We start from the raw sequence: 24,897 nt of genomic DNA on the forward strand, positions 1-24,897 counted from the left end.
GAAGTTGCTTTGACATTTAAAACCCAGCATTTATTTTATTCATTTATTTCTCATTTCCCCTATTGTGGTTTGGTTGGCTTTCAGTTGATGTAGACTGGGTATGTATGGGCTCAACTCAAGACCACAGATAAAGCTCATATCTATTTTTAAATATTTTATTCTCTGAACAGTAGGCTACTTGGTACATAACCTCATAACAGTGATTAGCAACTCTCAGCATGTCTAGCAGAAATGTGCTTCTTGATGCCTGAACTCAGAATTCATAAACTGTTACTTCCCAGATCACATTATATTATCAAAACAAGTCACATGTCCTACCTTTTTAATTGTCTACAAAGTATACTCTTCTCATAGTGGTCAGAGGGACAAAATGTAGATTCCCCAAAAACTAATCCTATCTAATAAAGGAGACACATGCAAATTGACCGTACCTCTGCTACACCCACCATCCAATCAGCGAGTATGCAAATGATCCCAACAAAGATGGCGGTTAATTTGCATATGCAGGTGCTGAGTGGCCTGGGTCCTGGGAACATCCTCGAGACCAGGCCACTCCTAGCCTGTAGGCCCACACTTAGGCCCTGTGCTGCAGGGGTCCCAGAATGCCCCCTAGCCACTCCGGGACTATGGGTGCAGGCATCAAGTGGCTGGGGATGTTCCCGCCCCATCCCCAGCCACTTGTGCATGCTCCAGCACCAAGCAGTGGTTCGGGTCCATGCCCCCAGTCCGGTGCCCACTATGGGGGTCTGTCTGCTGGCCTCTGGGTCGTGCGGAGACCCCGGTGGACACCACTGGGTGGCGGGGACATGCCCCTAGCCCAGTGGACACAATGCAAGAGCCGCATGAGCTGCAGAGGAAACACCTTTTCTTAAAAAATATATTTTATTGATTTTTTTACAGAGCAGAGGGGAGAGGGATAGACAGTCGGAAACATCAATGAGGGAGAAACATTGTTTAGCTGCCTCATGCACACTCCCCACTGGGGATATGCCTCCAACCAAGGTACAGCTCCTAAGAGGAATCAAACCTGGTACCCTTCAGTCTGCAGGCCCGTGGTCTATCGGTCTATCCACTGAGCCAAACCAGTTTTAAGAGTAAATACCTTTTCTGACCGCTCATTGGCTAAGCTCCCTGTATGCCGCCACTTGCAGTGTTCTTGGTAACTTGGGTTATAAGAATCCAAGAAGGTGATCTAGGGTTTTTCCACCACACTCCTGAAGGAAAAAAAGAAGGTCCGCTGCTGGAGGGGCTAAGAAATGTCATATCCTGCCCTAGCCTGTTTGGCTCAGCGGATAGAGCCTTGGCCTGCTGACCACAGGGTCCAGGTTTGATTCTGATCAAGGGCATGTACCTAGGTTACAGGCTCCTCCCTGGCCGGGGCCCAGGTCATGGCTCATGCAGGAGGCAACCAATCGAAGTGTCCCTCTCACATTGATGTTTCTCTCTGTCTTTCCCTCTCTCTTCCAAGCTCTCTAAAAATCAGTGGAAACATATCCTCAGGTGAGGATAAAAAAAAAATAAAAATAAAGAAATGTCATATCCTATGAAAGACACATCTTGAAAATGCCTAAAGAAAGTTGTCATTTTTTTTCGTGGTGAAAGGACTGAAGTCCGTGTTGATGAAAACACTTTGGCAGTTGCAGTGGCTGGCAGTGGCTGCAGCAGCGGAGTAATGGGGCTGGCACCTTCCCTTGATCAGCCCGGTCACCTCCCACAGAGGGTGGCCAGACTGTGACTGAGGCCTGCTCCCCATGGACATCCCCTGAGGGCTCCCAGTCTGTGAGAGGGGGCAGGTTGGGATGAGGGAACCCCCCACCGTGCACGAATTTTGTGCACCAGGTCACTAGTTTGGATAATAAGAAGCAAAGCTACCACATACTGAGCAGATGTTCTGCACCAACCCCTGTGCTAAGCACTTTGTTATGTTAAACCACATAAATTTAGTGTTTTGCAACTCAAAAATAGCCAACTGGTTGTAATCTTACATGGTTCTACCCAATATTTCATTTGATTCTTACCATACCCTTACCATCCTATATAATAAAAGGCTAATACGTAAATTGTCCCCTCGATCGGGAGTTCAACCTGGAGTTTGACTGCGGGGGGGCGGGGTGACTGGCCAACCACCCACAGTTCCCCCCCACCCTGGCTGGCCCCAACCCTGATTGGCCCCCACATCCCAATGGGGGTGGGGCCAGCTGGCTAACCATCTGCAGCCCTCCCCCCGGCTGGCCTGGCCTGATCAGCTCCAATTGGGGCAGGCCGGCCGGACGCCACCTGTGCACAAATTCATGCACTGGGTCTCTAGTTTATAATAATAAAAGAGTAATATGCTAATTAGACCAAACAGCCAAACGACTTTCCAGACAACCTTCTGGAATGACCAGTGGGCGGGGGGTGGGGCCAGCAAGCCTGCTCCACCAGGCCAGCCATGGTGGTCCCAGTCCAGCACTGCAGCCCCTCCTTCTGCAGAGGCTGGATGGGGTACTACCGTGGTGCCTCAACCTCCCACAGCCCCTCCCCAAGCTGGCCTGGCCCCAGATCGCCTTCCTCCACCAGTGGGCGGAGGGTGGGGCCAGTGCTAAGAAGCAGTGAGCCCAGCTTCTGGTTGAGCCACATTTCCCCCCTTTCCCACCCCTGCTCAGCCATAAGCGGGCTCACAGCTGGCGAGCACAGCGGAAGCATGAGCCTCTCTCGCCTCCATGGCAGTTGGGTGGTAAGGAGCAAGGGGTCCTAGACTGGGAGAGCCCAGGACTGTGAGAGGGATGTCTGAGTTCCAGCTTAGGCCCAATCCCAGGGCGGTCCTGGACTGTGAGAGGGCACAGGCCAGGCTTAGGGGCCCCCCACAGTGCACAAATTTTGTGCACCAGGCCTCTAGTCTACAATAATAGCCATAGGAAGATGGGAAAAAGAGAGTAGTGCACCAGTAGTTAGGACCACCTATAGGAGTTATGGAAATCCCAGAATCCAGAATATAAAATACCCACATACTTTGTAGTCACATGGTTCCTCACATGATCTCAATATTGCCAGATATAAGTTTCTTAGTATTTTAACTAAAGTAACAAATTAATATTATTTCTTTATGTATTTTTTTCTCAAATTTAAAGTACAAATTACCAATATAAATTATCAAATTTTGAGGATAAGTCACCAAATTAAATGATCTGGAGATTAAGTCTGAATAAGAAATTAGTTGATCAGAGCCAATATTTCCAAATAAAAGTAATCAGACTTCCTGGGAGAGCTTTGGGAAAATGGTGATCTTTGTGTATGTAGTTAAATCTCATTCATCTCAATTGCTACTTCTCTGATATAAAATAACTACAACACGCAGCATCATAGTGACTGAAGAGTTTGTCTAAACATCTCTACCCTTCACAGATATCCAGCATAAATAACAAAAAGAGAAATAAGAAATAAGGTATTGGAGACAGAGAATCTCCTTGAGACCATAAGAAGACTGATATTTTTGTGATGAAAGGGCAAATTTATCGACATTGCTGGTTTTTATACCTACTTCATATCTTTGTCCAAACATTACATTCCCAATAGACACAGATGGGATTTCAGTTCCCTCTCACAGACGATACTTCCAATTCCTCTTATTTTGTTCAAAATGTTTTCATACAACATTTATTACCATCTCATATTATATATTTTACTTTTCTTCTGACTTACACCACAAATATTTATTCTATCACAGTTCTGGAAGCTTGAAGTCTGAAATCAAGGTGTCAACAGGGCTATGTTCACTTTGAAGACTCTAGGGGAGACTCTGTGCCCTGTCTTTCTTTTCATTTTGGGTGTAGCACTGAGTCCTTGGCATTCCTTGGCCTAAGGGGATATTGTTCCAATCCTGGCCTCGTTCATCTCATCGTTCTCCCTGTGTATCTCTGTCTCTGTGTCCAATGTCTCTCTTCTTATACATTTTATATGTATTAATTAAGGCCCATCCTACACCATATGACCTCATCTTAACTTGATTACATTTGCAAAGGCCCTATTCCCAAGTAAGGTCACATTCACTGGCTCTAGTAGATATTACTTTGGGGGTTGAAGGGGTATGGGCATGTGTTACTAGAAAGTGACTAAAAATAGCAGGTAATGTCCAAATCTTTTGTCTGGGTATCATTGTAACTAGAAACAGAATTTGGTTTGGTGTTTGTGAAAACTCATTTTCAACCATATATATGAAAGGTTGGTAGAAGAGAGGGGGAGAAATATCCTGGCATAAAATCAGAAGAAACAGTTCACTTAGAATTCATTTCTCTTTGGCATTTCAAATCGTTCATTCTTAACACTTTAAAATATAACCCAAAGTAAACTGGTTTTGTAGAGACTGATGACAATTATTTTGAAATACTTATCTCCTACACAGGTACACATATATCACATTTGCATGACATTTAAATTCCTTAATTTTACTAACATTGCATATTAGTAATTAATTTCTACAAATTAAACTCTTCCATTCTTTTAGGAGTCAATAAGACATAGTATAAAACTGGCCTCTATTACAAAAAGATAAATGTTATTAGAAGTCAGTTAACTAAAATTTTTACCATAAAGGGGTGGAAAAATCTATAAGATATGCAAAAATCCAAACGATTTCTGATGATGTAAAATGACAGCATCTCATCTGCATATAGATCATTGAGCTAGCTTATAGTTAATGCAATTGCTGTAGTATACATTTCCTTAAGCAGACTGATTTCCTTCACCTGGATCAATCACAGATTAGAAATTGTCAAAATTTTAATTTGATTTATAGGCAAATCTCATCTTTATTATACCTAATTTTTCAAAGACATAGATTAACAATTTATAGAGTTTATAATGCATTTGTTTTATTACCTGTTTAGCATGACCAAATACTCTTTCATAGTCTTCAAAACACTCATCACTTATAAATGACTAGAGGCCCAGTGCACAAAATTCATGCATGGGATGGAGGGTCCCTCAGCCTGGCCTGCACCCTCTCCAATCCAGGACTCCTCAGGACTGCTGGCTCCTAACCGCTCACCTGCCTGCCAGCCTGATCCCCCTAACTGCTCTCCCCTGCTGGCCTGATACCCCTAACTGCTCTCCCCTGATGGTCCGATCCCCCTAAGTGCTCTCCCCTGCTGGCCAGATCCTCCTAACTGCTCTCCCCTGCCTGCCTGATTGCCTCTAACTGCCTCTACCTCAGCCCTGCCATCATGGCTTTGTCCAGAAGTATGTCCAGAAGGTTGTCTGGAAGATGTTCAGTCTAATTAGCATATTACCCTTTTATTAGTATAGATGCCACCTTGTCCTAAAAATGCAGGTTGTTCCCAGGTTTTCTTATCGTGGAAGGGGAGCCCGCAGTAGCATCCTGGGTTCTGACCAGGGCTTATGCACTTGTGCTTTATCTCAGCAGATGAGATTCCTAGAAGAAGGCTCTTGGATGTACCTTGAACATTTCTATCGAATTTGCCAAATCATCCTCCAAAAATGTTGAACCACTTTAAACTCCCACCAGCAACCATGTGTGTGCCCTCCGTCCCACTTTGATGCCAATATCATTGATTTCCCCCTAGAAGCTTCCCTCCCATCAGCCAGGACTGCTTGGTACTTGAGCCAACCTCAGTGTTTAGCCCGGGACTTGATTTCCCGAGATAGAATTATGGAGGAGGAAAAATAGTTTTCCTTTACCCTTCTGAGTTCTTAGAGGAGGCCCTTGTAATGAAAGACAGATTGCCAAGAGAAAAACAAAAGTTCATTAACATGTGTACCTCATGTATATGTGGGAGATCCCAGGGAAAAAATGAGTAACTTCCCAAGATGGCTTAGAATGCAGATTTAAATACCTTCTTCCTAGGGAAAGGGGATGGGAAATGTAGGCCTCTTAGAGGAGAGTAAATGATTTTTAGGAAAGATGAATAGGGGTGGGGCGATATAGTTTGTAACAAAGTTTGGGTGTGATGTCAACTTCTAGTCTCCTGTCCTGTGAAAGGAGTGAGTCTTCGCTGGCTGATGACACTTTTCCCGTCGAGGGGACCTATGGCATTTAAGTTCCTTTTGGGGGGTCCGATTTTAGGCAGATCAGGAGGAATTCAGTGAAAGCCTCTCAAGCATCTGCAGCTCAAGATCATCAATATAACAACACAGCATATGCTGGGGTGGCATGTTCTCTGACCTTCAGAATAAACCCAACAAAAGCTTGTTTCCTCTCTTAGATGATTTTCCACAGTAGCGTTATTCCCTGGAGACGGTATTCTGACCAGACCTTCCTGGGAGTGGTCAGAACATACCCTGTGCTTTAGAAAGGTGTGGGCCACATCACTAAATAAGCCAGGGTCAGTTTTCTCATCTTGTGGAAAGGGAGATAAAGTTATGGTATTTATCTCCCTTTCCACAGGTTTCCTGTGGGTTTGTGTCTCTGCCGCGGCCCCAGCACCGCCGCGGCTGTGGGGCTTGGGGATGCTGGGTGCCGGGCCCCCCTGCGGGCTCGTGTCTCTGCTCCTCCGGCCCCAGCGGCCCCAGTGCTGCCGCAGCCACGGGACTTGGAGCTGCTGGGTACCGGGGCCCCCTGCAGGCTTGTGTCTCTGCTCCTCCAGCCCTTGTGGCAGTGGTGACAAAGCAGGCCCAGAGGCCCTCTGTGGGTGGGGTGGGGCAGAATGCCTGTGTCATCGCCTGGTGACAATGCAAGAGTTTTGGTCCAGCCACCATCTTTGTCGCAGAGAGACAGTCCATTTGCATATTCCCTCTTTATTAGATAGGATAAGATTTGCTTAAAAGATACTTTTGCACTAAGCCCATGAAATGTGGAGAGACCAGACTGAGTGGTGATTCTTTGCCTATTCATGCTTCAGAGTTCAAAAGATCATATGTTCATGTTATCCTATAACATTTAGTGATTCTAACAGTTTGGGGATAGAGTGAAAAGGCAGAGAGAAAAACTAACCTCAAAAAAGAATGGCAATATCAACTGTACCTGAAACCAGATAGTTTTCTTTTGCGTGAACATTTCCCAGATAACTTATTTTAGACTAATTTGCAAAGCTAATCCAGTTTGTTACAAAGTAAAAACATTAGTTGGATTATTGTTCCTCTCTCCAATGATGTATTGGAAATAATCTCCATGATGCCATAACACATTTATCCATTCTATTGGTAAAGAAAACTAAAAATGAATGAGATAAAAATTAAGCTTAAAACAAATAATTTAGCCATTTTCTCTCAAAACAGGATAACTACTGCTAACCAACCCTGCCTCCCCCTGCACCCCCAAATTAGAAAGCCTTCCATATTCTTTAGAGAAGGTTGTTGTGTTGGTTTTACTCTTCTTTTGTGTGAACGAAGTACATATATTTCATCCCATAATTTTCTGACCTCAATTAACTTCTCAGAATATATCAGGTAATAATTAATAACATTGTTCACAGGGTTTTCAAATGATTTACTTAGAGGATGGGATAAAACCATACTATAGAATTTCTTTTTTATCGTTTACAAGTGCAATTTTATTTAATTTTTTATTTTTTATTACAGTTTACATTCAATATTATTTCATATTAGTTTAAGGTATTGAGCATAGTGGTTAGGCATTTATGTAATTTATGATGTAATCCCCAAATAAGTCTATTACCCATCTGGCACCATATATAGTTATTTCAATATTATGGACTATATTCCCTAGGCTTTACATCCCCATGACAATGTTATAACAACCAATTTATAGAATTTTCTTTTAGGATTTTTCAAATTCAGCAAGAGTGCCTCTCAATTGAAATTTTTATAATCTGTGGTTTGTTTTGTTACCTTTTTTACCCTTTGGTGAGAATATTTAAGTTCTATCTCTTAGTAAATTTTAACTATAAAATACACTGTTATTGACTTTAGTCCCCCTGTAATAGATTAGATCCATAGGCCTTATTCATCTTATAACCGAAAGTTTGTACCTTTTTACCAACCTCACTTATTTTCTTCACCCTCCCCCAACTTCTGGCAACCACTTTTTAATGAATTTCATATTTTTTAATTCTACATACTTTCTCTGTTTAGCTTATTTCACTAAGCAAACTGCCTTCAGGTTCATCCTTATGACAAATCACAGAAATTTCTTTTTCTCATGGGTGAATAATAATCCTCTGTGTGTGTAACATTTTCTTTATCCATTCATCCATTGAAGACACCTAGGTTGCTTTCTAACATTAATTATGGTGAATAATGCTTCAATGAACATGGGAGTACAGATATCTCTGTAATTAATTATGTTGCCCTGAATGGATATCTCAGTTGGTTAGAGCATTGTCCCCATATGCCAAAGTTACTGGTTGATCCCTGGTCAGGGCACATATATGATTTCACTCATTTGTGGAATATAATGAACATAAACTGATGAACAAAAACAGATCCAGAGAGAGAGAAGCACAGATCAGACCATCAAATCTCAGAGGGAAGGTAGGGGAGGGTGGTGGTAAGGAGGAGAGCTCAACCAAAGGATTTGTATGCATGTATATAAGCCTAACCAATGGACACAGACAACAGGGGGGTGAGGGCATGAGTGGGGGAGTAGAGGGCAATGGGGGAATAAGGACACATATGTAATACCTTAATCAATAAAGAAAAAAAAAAGAATCAAACAATGCTTTTCTGTTTTTGTTTTTTAGGTGTTTTTTTTTGTTTTTTTTTGTAATAGATGCACAATTCTGTCAATTTATTAAAAAAATTTAAACGGTAAAAAAATTAAATTAATTAATTAATTAAAAATATTTAAAAAACAATCAAAGAACAAGTTGATTTCTTTCTATTATCTGTCTAATCTCTTTCCCATCTCTATTCTGAAAATCATTCAATAAATTAAAAATTATAAAATAATTGTGTTGTTTCTTTGGATACACATTCAGAAATGAGATTGCTGGATCATATGGTACTCCCGATTTTAATTTACTTATTAATGAAGATAAACATTTCCTCTTTTCTTGATGTAGTATGAAAAAGATGAAAAAATTCTATCTGATACACACTAGATAATTTAAATGTAATGTTTTATTTCTTCTAATGTTCATGTGTCACTTAACATGTGTTTTCAAAGTCTACTATTTCTGCCTCCCCAGTTATGGTCAAGTGAAATTTTTAAAAATTACATTTGTTTTCCTCCTACATAGTTAGACTTGGGTGTTTGTCATTTACCACAAATATTTCTATTAAAATACAAACTACTAATTATAATTTGAATATGAATGAATACATAATATGAGTATTAATTTAACATTTCAATTTTATATACTATGGTATAGTTCAGTGTTGCTTACTGTCTTATCCTTCACAGACATTTATTAATATCAGGAAAATTTATATTTCTAATATACAAATAATAAAATTAAATACAGCAATTTTAAAAACAAGAGAGTGTGAGAAGATATATTTGAGAATAAATATTTGTGACAGTTACTATATGTTGAAAATGTAGTAATTCTTCAGAATATTAGTGACAAACATCATTAAGTAGCTATTGTTAATAAATTATGGTTTTATATTTCTATTATAATTAAAATAACATAATGAGTGTATAAATAAAATGAGGTGATGCCATTATTTAGCAACCTTGTCTAAGAGTAGAACTTAAACATCTGAGATACTCTTCTCAAGGCCTAAGATTTTGTGATTTTAAGATGAAATAAGTTAACAGTATGAGTGGTCAAGTCTTTCGTCCCAGAAATCTTTTAGAATATGAAAACAATTTCTCAGAGGCACTTACCAATGGACAAACTAAGTGACACATTACAAGCTCAAAGTCTCCTATATTCGGAAGATGTGTGATGAGATAAATCATCTTCAAAATTGGCCAAGTGTAAGAATTTCCTGTTCAAACTCTAAGTGACACAGTGATGAGAAATCTACTTTTTTTCTACTTTTGATTCACTCTCAGTCTTCACAGGACAGTCTGTGGAGATCACAGACATTGTTTGTTTGCAGGAGTGACCTGGCCTCTCACTTAAACACTAAAGGATTCATAACTTTCTGGCTTCCAGAGGTATGTGTGTCTACTCTCCTGTCTCTCTACTGGCCCAGTTCATTTAATGGGAAATTACAAATGTTAGATGTGGTACTACTGAAGTACAATTCACATACAATCAAATAAAAGAAAACATTGCTATCCTTATTTGTACAATTTAGGGTAAAAAGAGTAAAATATGAAATATGTTGGTAGATATCTTAAAATATTCAAGTTTTTGCCTGTACAATACTACTAAAGAGCATACATACATGTATATTTGGGCTTGAAAATCAGTATAACTTCAACAAAATCCCATTGGATTTTGTAATTAATAGATATAATTATAAATGTATATTATTTCATTTTTATCCTAGATTTTAAAAATAAATTCTTAACAAAAATTCATCAAGTCATGAAGGTAAAACATAATTCCTCATACATACACTTCAATTAAATAAAATCAGTGTGACTTGCAATGAAAATCAGGATTTAATAGTCTCAGTAAAATGCTTTTTTAAACTTTCACCAAAAATCTTCGTTGTTGAATATTTAAACTTAATTATAAACAATCAAAATACTTTTTAGAAATTGAACAACACATACAAAAAGATGCTACACTGATAAGAGACTCCTGTCTAATGATTTATGTTTTCATTGTCTGTTAAGAATCAGAAATACTAACAAGGCAATTGTGTTAAAATAATTAAAACAAGTGACATATTGAGAGTTTATAAATGTCAGATTGAGTGTTATCTTTACATGCATTGTATCTTAACATATTTTTATTCCCACCTTAGATTAGTAAGCTAGGTTGTTAAACACTAAGTAACTTTTAAAGGTAATACATTATCAATTTCAAAGCCAGAATTTATTCTAGATCTCACTGACTGCAGAACCCATTGACTGAATTATTGAATAAATTATCAGATTTGTTACATTTGCCTACACACTAAAGTCACCTTCACTGACTTTGATAGCCATAGGATCTTTCTGGAATTTTGTACCAACAATGTTCCTCATAAATTATATAGACATTTATTAATCATTTTATGATTTCATATCTTAACCGTTAAATAAATTGTAAGTTACTTGTGTAAAGTTAGTATTTTTAAAAATCCTTTAACGTTCTATTGCTTTTATTATTTGTAAGTTTTGGACACTTTTGGTGTGTCATGTAGCATTTTTCAGCATATAAAATATTTTCTTAAATTATAATGATTTCTCAGAACTCCACAATTATTTAAAATATCACTTGATATTTTAAAATATCATCTGCCTTTTTAATAAATAAATATAAGTGACTAAATAAAATTAATTTATTACAGAAAAGTATTATATATTCTAATACTACTATTCACCCAACTTTAAAACACTCAATATGTTTAGTACTGAATTAAAAATTGTCATAAAAATTAGCTGAAACCGGTTTGGCTCAGTGGATAGAGCGTCGGCCTGCGGACTGAAGGGTCCCAGGTTCGATTCCGGTCAAGGGCATGTACCTTGGTTGTGGGCACATCCCCAGTGGGAGGTGTGCAGGAGGCAGCTGATCGATGTTTCTAACTCTCTATCCCTCTCCCTTCTTCTCTGTGAAATATCAATAAAATATATTTAAAAAAAAAATTAGGGCATCACTTTTTTTCTATACAGCATTTTAATTTTCACAGTTATTCTAACTGTATTAAAATGTTTCAGTGGAATCTGACTTTAATAATGATATCATTATTCTGAATTTCTTTACTATTCTTGAAAAACTTCTTATTTTTCATTGCTTCAACCAATAATATTATGTCAAACATAGCATATCATTTTAAGAACTATTATTCTATCATGAAACACATTTAAATCTCTACGTAAATTAGAACAAGACTTCACACTGGTCAAATGCAAAGTAAGTGCTATTACTTATCTCACACTCCACCCCCAAAGACTATGGTTGGGGTGTTGTCATTGTTCACATCATTTATTAATTACTTAAGTCCTGTTACCATACACACCATCCCTGTCATTGCTCAGCCTCAGAGATGGATGTCCAACAAGAAAATGACTCAGAAATGAATCTGGCTAAGGACTTAAGGAGACAGCAAGTGAAAGGTAAGGGCATGAAAAGCTCCATTGTACCAACTGAAAAATAAATATTCTATGTGGGAATAAACTTTCAAGTGCTTTTCAAGATCTTCAATAGAATTACAAGGATGACTAAAGCAAAGGTGACACATTTAATGGACTCACAGTGTAAGTGTTCTAGGTGGTGCAGCTGGGATATAGAGGTGTGCAAAAGAGTAGGGAATTAGCTCACATATCTTTTCATTTGTAAGGGTCAGAGCTTGAAGTTGGAACACAGTATTCTAATATGAAATCTGAGGGCTAATTTCATTCAGGCATTGTTGTAAGGTGTCGTCTTTGACCAACAACTCATGGAAAATTGTGAAAATGAAATGGTACATCTGAGAGGAACATTCCACTGGTAGATATGGTTTTGGGGTTCAACTTTATATATGATTTGTTGTGCATGTGGGTTCTCTTACATGTAAATTGTCTAAATAATGTCTCCATCTCTCCTTTCTCTTCCTGCAGATTCACCATCACCTCCAGAGAAGCTCTTTGCCGGGATCCTGGGAGTTATCTGCCTTATCTTGATGTACAGTGTAGTAAGAGTGATACATTTTATGCCTTGTAAGCTTTTGGAAGATTTTAAGGAAACGTCATTTTAAAGAATCTGAGTGCCTCTAAGTATTTCATAATACAGTATTACAGAATAGAATTCTAATTTTAATGTCTACATTTAGATAAATGTGCTATGCTGAATTAGTCAAATGCATAGAGATAGAATAATTTGTAGAATATATTTTACACATATTTATATATTCTGATTTCATAACTTAAACACATACTTTATAGAAATCCACAAGACCTTATTGAGAAATACAAATTAATTCTTGGTATTGGGTAAGCCAATATTGTAAGAGATGCTAAAGTTTGTTCCCATAGGCTTTTAAAATATTTCCCCCTAAATCTGTATTACTTTATTCATTTTTCTTAGTAAATCAATTTTGTTACAGATAATTCTCATCATAGACAATATTTAAAAAACTTCGAGCTAAAACCAAAAATTATTATGATTTATTTAAATTAATTATGTTTTAAACAATTACCTTAATTTTTTAAGGTACTGGTAAACTGGAGAAGAACAATTCATCCCCCAAAACAAAGATCCTGAAAGGTACACAATAATTTTCAAAGTTCTGATACTAGCAAAATTTATATTTTGTCTCTATCCTAAGCTTGGCAAAAATGACAATAGACTTTTTCAGGGGGGAGAACATATATTATAAAATGAGCAATAAATATTTACAAATAATTATAAAAAAGTATTTCTTCTTATGCAACAATATGAAGAAGTATTTACTTAAAATCACCATATCCACTGTCGCCAATTATCTCAAAATGCCTACTGTTCTATTATGTTGAGACAAAATCCCATTGCTATTCTAAAAAAAAAGTGGTTTCATTCAATGACTTCTAGAATATTAGAGATTGAATGTTTTTCTTTGTGTTATTTCTTTATGTGAGCACATGAATTAGGCAGTAAGGGGTGACCCTTATCCCTGAGTGGGTGTATGTATCAGCCTGTGAATGTGCATAGATATTATGCACAGATATGTATGTATCTGTGCATATATGTAGATTAATTTTTTATTCAAATTGTGTTCAGTTAAACATTTATAATTTTTCTTTAGCAAATCATTGTGGTCATTGTCCACTGGAGTGGTTTACATATTCCAAAAATTGCTATTATATTAGTAGTGAAAATAAAACATGGAATGAGAGTTTGCTGGCCTGTGCTTCAAAGAACTCTAACCTGCTTTATATAGATAATGAAGAAGAAATGGTAAGATTTTAAGTGTTTCAAACATTTTATTAAAAGCTTACTTTAGTCTATATTGTATGAACAAAGTTGACATATATTCTTGTACATATTTTAGTTATCATTTTGAAGTGTTAATATTCTGTTTTTGGTTTACATTTTATTTATATTTGATAACATTCATGCACATTTGGTAAGTTTCAATCTTGCTTTTCATAGAAAACCATGTTTTTATAAATGCTTTTTCTCTAGAATAAACTTTGCTATTTACCTTTACCACATGTCTACGACACTAAAGATACCATAACTGTGCAAATTGGTTACAAAGTGAATAGAACCATGCAATTACAAATCAGATCCCAAATAAAAGTTTCCAGCCTCCGCAGCCCTGCTACTGCATATTCTTTCATCACATCTTTTCCCTCTTTATTTAGCCACTGTCCTAGTTTTTAATATGACGGGATGTGTGCCTGTTCTGGATTTTCATATAAATGGAATCATACAGTGTGCTTTTTCTTCATTTTCACCTCCATCTGATACGTTTTACAATTTATTTATATTGCTGCATTTATCTGCAGTTTGTTAATTTTCACTGCCAGTTATGGGAATGTAACATTTTAAAGTCGATTCTATCTCATGTCTCTCATTGGGGATGTGAGTTTCATGCCCTCAGCAATAAAAAGCCATGCTGGGTCCATTGATTTTAGTTATAGGGTCCCCTTTGCTGGTCCTGCCTGCCTCCAGCCCTCCTATCTTGGTTTCTCTTGGGGGAAGGAAAACTTACTCTGCTTTTTTTTTTTTTTTTTTAATTTGTTAGCAGGTGTCTTAATGGATCGCCCTGCAGGCTAGGCTGGTGTTGCTGGGCAGAACTCTCTCTCTAATGTATGGGAGGAATGGCTTCCTTTGAACCACCTCCTATAATGCTGTATTGGATATTGGGAAACAGCAGGCTTAGGTTACTGCTGTTGGGTGAAGATATGAGTTACCCTGTCGCTCTGTTGTTCTCTAATCTTGGGGTACCAAACCATTTTCCCTTTCTCTTTCCACATTCAGAGCTCTCCTTTACTTACATCTTTCACTAGTTCTAGAATTTGTAGTTGCATTTAGCAGGGAATAGCAGAGACATGAGTCTCCGACACCTAGACTACTGGATTCCACCAACACACAAATAGATCACTTCAGGTCTTATCTGGTTCAAGAATGGTGTGAGGCACAGAAAATCAAATTTTTGGCTTCCATGTCATTTGTTTTCTTAATGGCAATCCCTTAATTTTTTCTAAAACCTAAATTATGGGAAACATAGTAGAGATCTACATGGTTTTATTCACAGTACCATATACTTAAAATAAGTATTTGAAAATTTATTTAAAGCCTTGTTATGTTAATTTTGTCAACATTGGTAACTACTAGATTACATATATCAGGATTTTCTTTGTTAACATCACTACTAAGTCTCAATGTTCAAGAACATAAACTGATGAACAAAAACAGATCCAGAGACAGAGAAACATCGATCAGGACATCAAACCTCAGAGGGAAGGTAGGGGAGGGTGGGGGTAAGGGGAAGAGATCAACCAAAGGACTTGTATGCATGCATATAAGCCTAACCAATGGACACAGACAACAGGGGGGTGAGGGCAAGAGTGGGGAGGATAGGGGGGTAATGGGAGAATAAAGACACATATGTAACACCTTAATCAATAAAGAAATTTTAAAAAAGAATTAATTTTAAATCAAAAGTAGAAAAGATACAAACATGGCTGAAAAGTATTAGCAATATGAATTCTTGGTTTATGATTTTATGTTTAATATTGATTAAAATCCAACATCTTATTTTTTTCTGAAATGAAGGATCATATGAAAGTACACTACTTGCATTTAAAAAATAATACAAACTTTCACGATGATCATTTAAGTAAAAATTCCTTATTTTGGGGCAGAAATTTCTGAGTTCCATGTTTTCTACATCATGGGTTGTTCTCAAAATGTAGGATCTTTTGAAAGAATACACTACTTGCTTTAAAAAAATAATCTTTCATGTTGATTATTTAAATAAAATTTCTTTATTTTGGGGTAGGAATTTCTGAAATCCATTTTACCACCATCATGGGTTGGAGTTTTTCGTAATAGCAGTGATCATCCTTGGATGTTGATAAATGATTCAACTTACAAACTAAAGTAAGTTGTTTTTTAAATACTTCTTAAAAAATGTAAAAAGGAAACTTTTAAAAGACTATTATTAATACATTGTTTTAGTTGAACTATAAACATGAAGAAGGAAGTTCAAAGTTAATGAAATGTTGATATAAATATTAAAAAATGACTACCCAGTTTTCCTAATAACCAACTCTTACTAATATTATGTAAAGAGTATAATTACCTATTTTCAAAATGTTTTCCTATTACAATTACATGAAAAATGCTATTTATTGTTTTATGGATTATATCCATACACTATAACAACAAAATTATGCATATTTCTTCGTTACAGAATAACAGACTTATCTGGTAAAGGTGACTGTGCTCTGCTAACCCTCTATGGCCTCATATCATGTAATTGTGGATTTCCAAAAATATACAGTTGCAAGCATAAGCTTTAGAGTTAAAACACCTGAGTTTGGATTCTGTCAGGTAACTTTATTTTTCATGAAATGAAAATAGTATTATTTGCATAACTCTTTTTTTGCATAACTCTTAAAATGAATTATATTATTTGTTCTAATACTGAAAAATTCCTTAACAATGATTAGAGAATAATATACACATTCAAATGTACAGATATCATTACTTTTAATTACTGACTTTGTTTTTGTTCAATATTGTATTTGTGGCATTCAACCTTTCTAAAAGATCACATTGTAAGGCAAACCCACAGAGGCGCAAAGTGGACCAGTGGTTGCCAAGAGTTGAAGAGAGGTGGGAATAAGAAATGACTGCAGCCGAAACCGGTTTGGCTCAGTGGATAGAGCGTCGGCCTGCGGACTGAAGGGTCCCGGGTTCGATTCCGGTCAAGGGCATGTACCTTGGTTGCGGGCATATCCCCAGTGGGAGGTGTGCAGGAGGCAGCTGATCGATGTTTCTCTCTCATCGATGTTTCTGGCTTTCTATCCCTCTCCTTTCCTCTCTGTAAAATACCAATAAAATATATTAAAAAAAAAAAAAAGAAAGAAATGACTGCAGCCCTAACTGGTTTGGCTCAGTGGATAGAGTGTCGGCCTGTGGACTGAAGGATCCCTGGTTCGATTCCGGTCAAGGGTATGTACCTTGGTTTGCGGGTACATCGCCAGTAGGAGGTGTGCAGGAGGCAGCTGATTGATGTTTCTCTCCCATTGATGTTTCTAACTCTCTATCCCTCTCCCTTCCTCTCTGTAAAAAAATCAATAAAATATATTTTTAAAAAAAGAAATGACTGTAAATTGGCACACTGTTTGGAGGGCTGAACATTTTTTAAATTTTGATCATGGTGACAGTTGCGAACTCTGGGAATATGCTAAAAATCACTGATATATACTCTCTGAATGGATGAATTTTATGCTTTGTAAATTACACATTAATAAAAACATTTAAAAAACACTTGGGATTATATTTGGGACTGCATTTAAACTTTAATCTATAAAGATTAGTCATTTTACAATATTGACTCTTCCAACTAATATCATGCTTCATCCTTCTATGTAATAAGTTTCCTTTAATATCTCTACTATATTTTTAATTTTCCTATATTAAAGTCTTACAGAAATATGGGTATTTTACAGTCACAATTTTGTAAATAACTTTTATTTTTTAAAACATTTAGTAATTTTTGCTGCTTCAAACAGAAAAACACTTGAGCTTTGGGGCAGCATGGATGGACCTGAAAAATATTATGCTAAGTGAAATAAGCCAATCTGAGAAAGACAAATATAACATGATCTCACTTATTTGTGGAATCTAATGAACATAATGAATTGACCAACAAAATAAGACCCGAAGCATGGAGGCATGGAACAGACTGACATACCTCAATGTAGGGTTGGGGTGGGACGAGAAGAGATAAACCAAAGAACTTATATACTTACTAGAGGCCTGGTGCACAAAATTTGTGCACGAGTAGGGTCCCTAGGCCTGGCCAATGATCAGGGCTGATCTGTGGGGCAACTAGCGGGATGATCAGGGGGCCCCTGCTCATACCCACCATGGTTGGACTGGTGCCGCCTGCTTGCCGGTCCCGCCTCCCCCCCCTTCCCCGCCGCCACCGCTAGTTGGGGCCTGTGGGCTGGGGACACTCCGGTGTTAAGCATCTGCCCCCGGGCAGTCAGTGCACATCATAGCAACCAGTCATTCTGCCAGTCATTCCACCGTTCGGTCGATTTGCATATTAGGGTTTTATATAGATAGATATGCATAGCCCATGGACATGAGCAGTAGGGTATTGAGAGCCTGAGGTGGGGTTGGGGCAAGGAGGAGGAAGATAAGGGGGGAATGGGAGATGACTGTAATACTACCAACAATAAAAATATATTTTAAAAAAGAAATACAATTGAGGTTTACATGTTGATCTTGTATCCATTGACTTCCCTGATTTTTTTTCAATTTTATTAAATTTAGTGAGGTAACATTTATTAGTAAAATTACATAGGTTTCAAGTGTATTGTTCTATGATACATCATCTGTATATTGCATTGTGTGCCCACCACCCGAAATCAAATCTCCTTTCATCACCATACACTTGACCCTCTCTACTCTTCACTATCCCCCACCCTCCTTTCGTTCTGCTAACCACCATTCTGTTGTCTGTGTCTATTAGCATTTGTTTTTTTGTTTGTCTTATTTGTTCATTTGTTGCTTTCAGTTTTATATTCCACATATGGGTGAAATCATATGGTTCTTGAATTTTTCTGTCTGATTTATTTCATTTAACATGATATTCTCAAGATCCATCCATGTTGTTTTAATAAAATATACAGATGATGTATTACAGATATGTACACTTGAAACCTATATACTTTTATTAATCAACTAGAGGCCCAGTGCATGAAATTTGTGCATGGGGGTGTGTGTCCCTCAGCCCAGCCTGCACCCTCTTCAATCTGGGACACCTCAAGGGATGTCCAACTGCCCATTTAGGCCCAATCCTACTGGGATTGGGCTTAAACAGGCAGTTGGACATCCCTCTCACAATCCAAGACTACTGGCTCCCAAGTGCTCGCCAGCCTGCCTTCCTGATTGCCCCTAACTGCTTCTGCCTGCCAGCCTGATTGATGCCTAACTGTTCCCCTGCCAGCCTGATTGCTCCTAACTGCCTTCCCCTGCAGGCCTGGTCACTCCCAACTGCCCTCCCCTGCAGGCTTGGTCACCCTTAATTGCCCTCCCCTGCAGGCCTGGTCCCCCCAACTGCTCTCCCCTGCAGGCCTGGTCACCCCTAACTTTTCTCCCCTGCAGGCTTGATCGCCCCCAACTGCCCTCTGTTGCAGGCCTGGTCCCTCCCAACTGCTCTCCCTGCTGGCTATCTTGTGGCAGCCATTTGTGTCCACATGGGGGCAGCCATCTTGTGTGTTGGAGTGATGGTCAATTTGCATATTACTCTTTTATTAGATAGGATGCCAGCCCTATAAATTCAATAAACATTTTTATTTAAAAATTAGATGTAAAAAAATAAATGTTCTGCTCATCAAAGGTAGTCATCTACAAAATGTAAGGGAAACCTACCAAATTAGATAAAATATTTGCAGATCACATACATGATAAGGAGTTAATATCCAAAACATATAAGGAACTCATATAATCCAACAGCATAAAAACAAATAATCCTATTAAAAATGGGGAAAGGACCCAAATAGACATTTTACCAAAGGTATACAAATGGAAAAAGGTTCATACAAAGGGCTCAACATCACTAATCATAAGGGAAATACAAATCAAAACCATAATAAGATATCACATCACAACAATACAAGAGATAACAAATGCTAGTGAGGATGTGGGAAAAAGGGGAACCCTTGCACACTGTTGGTGGGAATGTAAACTAGTACAGCCATTACGGAAACCGCTATGGAGATTCCTCAAAAACTTAAAAATAGAGCTATCACTTTATACAGCAATCCCAATTTTGAATTTATATACCAATAAAATGAAGATAGGGTACCTGTACTCCCATGTTCATTACAGTATTATTTACAATAGCTAACATATATAGACAGCATAAGGGTCTATCAACAAATGAATGGATAAAGAAGATGTAGTATATTTAAATGTATGCAATGATTATTATTCAGCCATGAGGGAAAAGAACTCATAATTTTTTTAATCTTATTCTTTAGGTGCAACTTACAATAGCCCTGTGAACAAAGCATTACTCATTACCTGTTGTATTCTGAGAAGTATAAAAATGTGTGGTAAAAATATGGGGTCCTTAAACCTATAATTTAATGACACAGAAGAATAGAAAAGGCAACACAAATAATTTTCCCTAAGTGATAATATACTTATTCAAGGAACTGAATAGAATTTTTATGAGAAAACAATGCCTACAGATATATTGAATAATAAATATGTGGCAATAGAGATGGCATTATAGATCCTGAGAAAAGAATGGTCATTCAATAAAGGTGATGGAAAAAGTCATTACTCTGTGGAAAAATAATGACTACCAAAGATCTAAGTATGAAAAAAAGTCCTCACAAGTTTAATAGAAAACATACCAAAATGCCTCAAGATCTTTAGTTAAGGATACATTTTTTCAATCAAATTCCAAAAAACACAACAAATTATAAATAAATGAAAATAATGCAAGAAAATAAGTAATTAAAAAAACACTCCATATTGCTAATAAAAATTTGAAGTCATCTGATTTGTAGGTCATGAGTGACATTTACTTCAGAGGAATTTTGAAAAGATTTATTATTTATATGACTGTTTATTTATAAATTCTAAGATAATACCATAGGGGAAAATTTTTCTTCTGTTCCATTCAGGGGTCCTCAAACTACGGCCAGCGGGCCACATGCGGCCCACCGAGGACATTTATCCGGCCCGCCGGGTGCTGCTGCCTGTCCTGCTTAGCAGCCGACTCATCCCGGGCCCGCAGTGCGCATAGGAATTTGTTCATAGGTTTTTTTTTAAACTATAGTCCGGCCCTCCAACGGTCTGAGGGACAGTGAACTGGCCCCCTGTTTAAAAAGTTTGAGGACCCCTGCATTATATGATACTAGAGGCCCAATGTGCGAAATTCGTGCACTTGGGTGGGGGTGTCCCACTCAGCCCAGCCTGCACCCTCTCATAGTCTGGGAGCCCTTGGGAGATGTCCTACTGCCAGCTTAGGCCCAGTCCCCACAACATCCTTAGCGCTGCCCTGCCACTGCTGTTACGCTCGCCAGCCATGAGTGCGGCTCCTGGCTGAGTGGCACTCTTCTTGTGGGAGTGCACTGACCACCAGGGAGCAGCTCCTGCATTGAGCACCTGCCCCCTGGTGGTCACTGCTCATCATAGCGACCAGTTTTTCCGCCGTTTGGTCGATTTGCATATTAGCCTTTTATTATGTAGGATAGATTGATATTATACAAACAAAAATGAAGTCGTCTAGCATGGGCTAAGTTAATGTAACGAAAACATTTCTTTGTGAAAGCAATTACATCTTAATAGAATTGCTTATTTTTAGAATTATGGAAAGTTTCAACTGAGATGGGGCCAAGAAATTTCTCCACTCCTAGCTCAGGAAATTATGACAAATAATATTAGTTGCCAAGATGCTGACCTGTTCTACTTCCTGTCCCATCAAAGTATACATTCAAGATTTATGGGATCTTTGTCATGTGTTCATCCCGTTACAATGTTCTAGTTGACACTGTACATGCCCCACCCGGTACATTATACCTCGCTGAATGTTCTGAATAAATATGTTAGGTTGTGAATAGATAGATCCTAAATACATATTTGTTAAAGTATGTTTGCAGATTATTTGCTGTTATATTGCTCAACTTGTCACTTCTGATTCGGTATGCCCATGCATATCCAGACTCAGCTCTATTTCTTCCAGTTCATTTTATTTACTTTATTGCTCATATGAATTTTAGAATTTGTCTTTTTTGGCATGTCCTTATTAAATTAAATACATTTACAGAAAAGTCAAATTACAACAGTTTAATTTTTCAAAACCATGCATCTTATGCTTTTATTGCTTGTCAACTGTTCAGTAAACACTTCTGACCATGAAGTTTTAGTGTCACAACTTGACTTGACCATCCTGCCCGGAGGACTGTTTCTCATGACGAAGTTGCACTGTGGTCTTGTTACCTCCTCCCTTGATGGTAGCAACACAGGAAGGGCTTAACACATTCTCAGCCATGTAAGTTAGATTGTATCATATTTGCCAAGGAGGCCAGTTGATTAAGCCTTGGTGGTATTCTCACTTAAGAAAAGTAATTTCTAAATAGTTTATTGAAGTGGGGGGGATGTCAAATGATTTGAAACCAGGCCTTTGGAAAATATCGTAATTTTCTTTCCCTTGCAGTTTCAATAGGTCAGATAAATATGCACAGATGAGACCCATACATGTATTTTTATAGTCAAATTATTGTTTCTACCTGCACTCATTTTTGTTGGTTTTATTGCATTTATGAGAAAGTATGTTTTCTGAAATCTATGTCATGTACTTTTGCAATTTCATGTATAACCGAAGCATCCCTAATGTTCAGCAAATCTTTAATAGAAGGTCCATCATGACAGAGTGAGTATATGCTCACCACTGAGAAGGAAATTAGAATTTCTTTGTACATAGTATTTCTTTATACGTGTAAGGTTCATTTTTAATTCAATACTAGAGGCCCGGTGCATTAAATTTGTGCATGGGGGGTGTCCCTCAGCCCAGCCTCTCCAATATGGGACCCCCTAGGTAGGATAGGGACTAAAGGGGCATTCGGATATCCCTCTCACAATCCAGGACTGCTGGCTCCCAACTGCTTGCCTGCCTGCCTTCCTGATTGCCCCTAACCACTTCTGCCTGCCAGCCTGATCACCCCCTAACCATTCCCCTGACAGCCTGATTGATGCCTAACTGCTCCCCTGCCAGCCTGTTTGGCCCTAACTGCCCTCCCCTGCAGGCCTGCCCCCCCCCCCCCAACTGCCCTTCCCTGTAGGCCCGGTCGCCCCAAACTTCCCTCCTCTGCTGGCCTGGTCACCCCTAACTGCCTCCCCTGGAGGCTTGATCACCCCCAACTGCCTTCTCTTGCAGGCCTGGTCCCTCCCAACTGCCCTCCCCTGCTGGCCATCTTGTGTGGCCATCTTGTGTCCACATGGGGGCAGTCATCTTTGACCACATGGGGGCAGCCACCTTGTGCGTTGGAGTGATGGTCAATTTGCATATTATTCTTTTATTAGATAGTATTAGATAGGATAGAGGCCTGGTGCAGGTGTGGGGGCCGGCTGGTTTGCCCTGAAGGGTGTCCTGGATCAGGGTGGGGGTTCCCTTGGGGCATGGGGTGGCCTGGGCAAGGGGCCTGTGGTGGTTTGCAGGCTGGCCACGTCCCCCAGAGACCCAAGCAGAGGCCCTGGTATCTGGGATTTATTTATCTTCTATAATTGAAACTTTGTAGCCTGGAGTGGAGGCCTGAGCTGGCCAGGGCAGGTGGAAAGCTTGGCTTCCTCCATTGCCAGGGAAACCCAAGCCACCTTCCTGCTCTCTCCATGGCCACAGCCATTTTGGCTGGGTTAATTTGCATACTCACTCCTGATTGGTTGGTGAGCGTGGCTTGTGTGTAGCGGATGTACAGTCAATTTGCATATTGCTCTTTTATTAGATATAATGTTTCTCCCCGAATCCATAAAACTGGATGTCAATTAGACTTATTGTGGTCATCATTTCTCAATATATACCATTACACACACAAACACACACACACACACACACACACCCTTGATCAGAGAAGGAACAACCTGTTTCTTGTGAAAAATGCAGACATGTCCTGCATGTGGCAGGGTTGGGGGTGGGCTAGAAGAGGTAAATGGGGGAAAAAGTGATATATGTAAAACTTTCAACAATAAAGATTTAAAAATAAATAAATAAATCACTTTGGCTTCAGGATTTTCTCAGACTGCTAATATCTTGAAGTTAAGAATGATGTTGCTATTTACTACATTGCTCATAGTGGCCAATACATGAAAACAATGAAAATATCCTTTGATAGATGATTGGATAAATAAATATGTATAATAGAATATTACTCAGCCATAAGACAAGATTAAGTACTGCCATTTGGGACAACATAGATGGACTTTGAGAATATTATACTAAGTGAAATAATCAGTCAGAAAAAGCTAATAGCCATATGATTTCACTTGTATCTAGTATATAAAACTGAAACTCATAGACATAGACAACAGGGATGGGGGTTAATAAAGGATAAAGGGGGCCAAGTTTATGGTGATAGAAGATTACTTGACTTGGGGTGGTGGGCACACAATACAACACACAGATCATGTATCATAGAAATGTCCACTTGAAACTTATATAATTTTATTAACCAATGTCACCTCAATAAATTGAATTTAAAATAAAATAGTAAAAAAACACTTCCCCTCAAAAAACAATGATGTTTATATAAATCAGCAATTTTCAATCAGTGTGTCTCAGCATCCCCATTGGCATGCTGCAAGGATTTTTTAAACATGCAATATCTATTTACTCAGGGGCACTGACCTCTTTTCCTTTAGATTGCCAAAAAAATAACAGCCAACACAATAGCCTTCCAATGTGAGTGAATCAAAATTACATCTATTTTTGTCAGATTAGCAATTTTTATATAGGTGTGTTATGCAATTTTAGTAATTAGTCTATATGTGCCGTGAGATGGAAAAAGGTTGAAAATCTCTGATATAGATCCTAGCACATATGCTAAAGATTGTTTTTATCATGAAAAGGTGTTGTATTATAATAAATGTATTTTCCATCTTGATATATGCAAATTCTTTCCATTTTTAATCTACTCTTTATAGAAAGTTACATTTAATAATTTTTCTTTCAATGAGGAAATACACTCAATTTGGTCATCTATGTTAGTTTTATATATACTGATTTGGTTTGGCATTGTTT

At 38.2% G+C, this 24,897-nt stretch overlaps 1 protein-coding gene across 1 annotated transcript in view; it reads left to right on the top strand.

Moving 5' to 3' along the window:
* LOC308244307 (NKG2-A/NKG2-B type II integral membrane protein-like) overlaps positions 1 to 20,147 on the top strand; it is a gene marked incomplete at both ends in the record, with an annotated part of 42,961 nt that extends 22,814 nt beyond the window's left edge. Inside the window, 2 exons of the mRNA XM_080660247.1 lie at positions 15,910 to 16,010; positions 20,132 to 20,147. Coding sequence (XP_080516373.1) covers positions 15,910 to 16,010; positions 20,132 to 20,147 — 117 coding nt within the window. The remainder of the gene's footprint in view (positions 1 to 15,909; positions 16,011 to 20,131) is intronic.
* Positions 20,148 to 24,897: the final 4,750 nt, after the last annotated feature.

The sequence above is a fragment of the Plecotus auritus genome (genome assembly GCF_963455305.1).
Source record: "Plecotus auritus genome assembly, chromosome: 3".
Lineage (NCBI taxonomy): Eukaryota > Metazoa > Chordata > Mammalia > Chiroptera > Vespertilionidae > Plecotus > Plecotus auritus.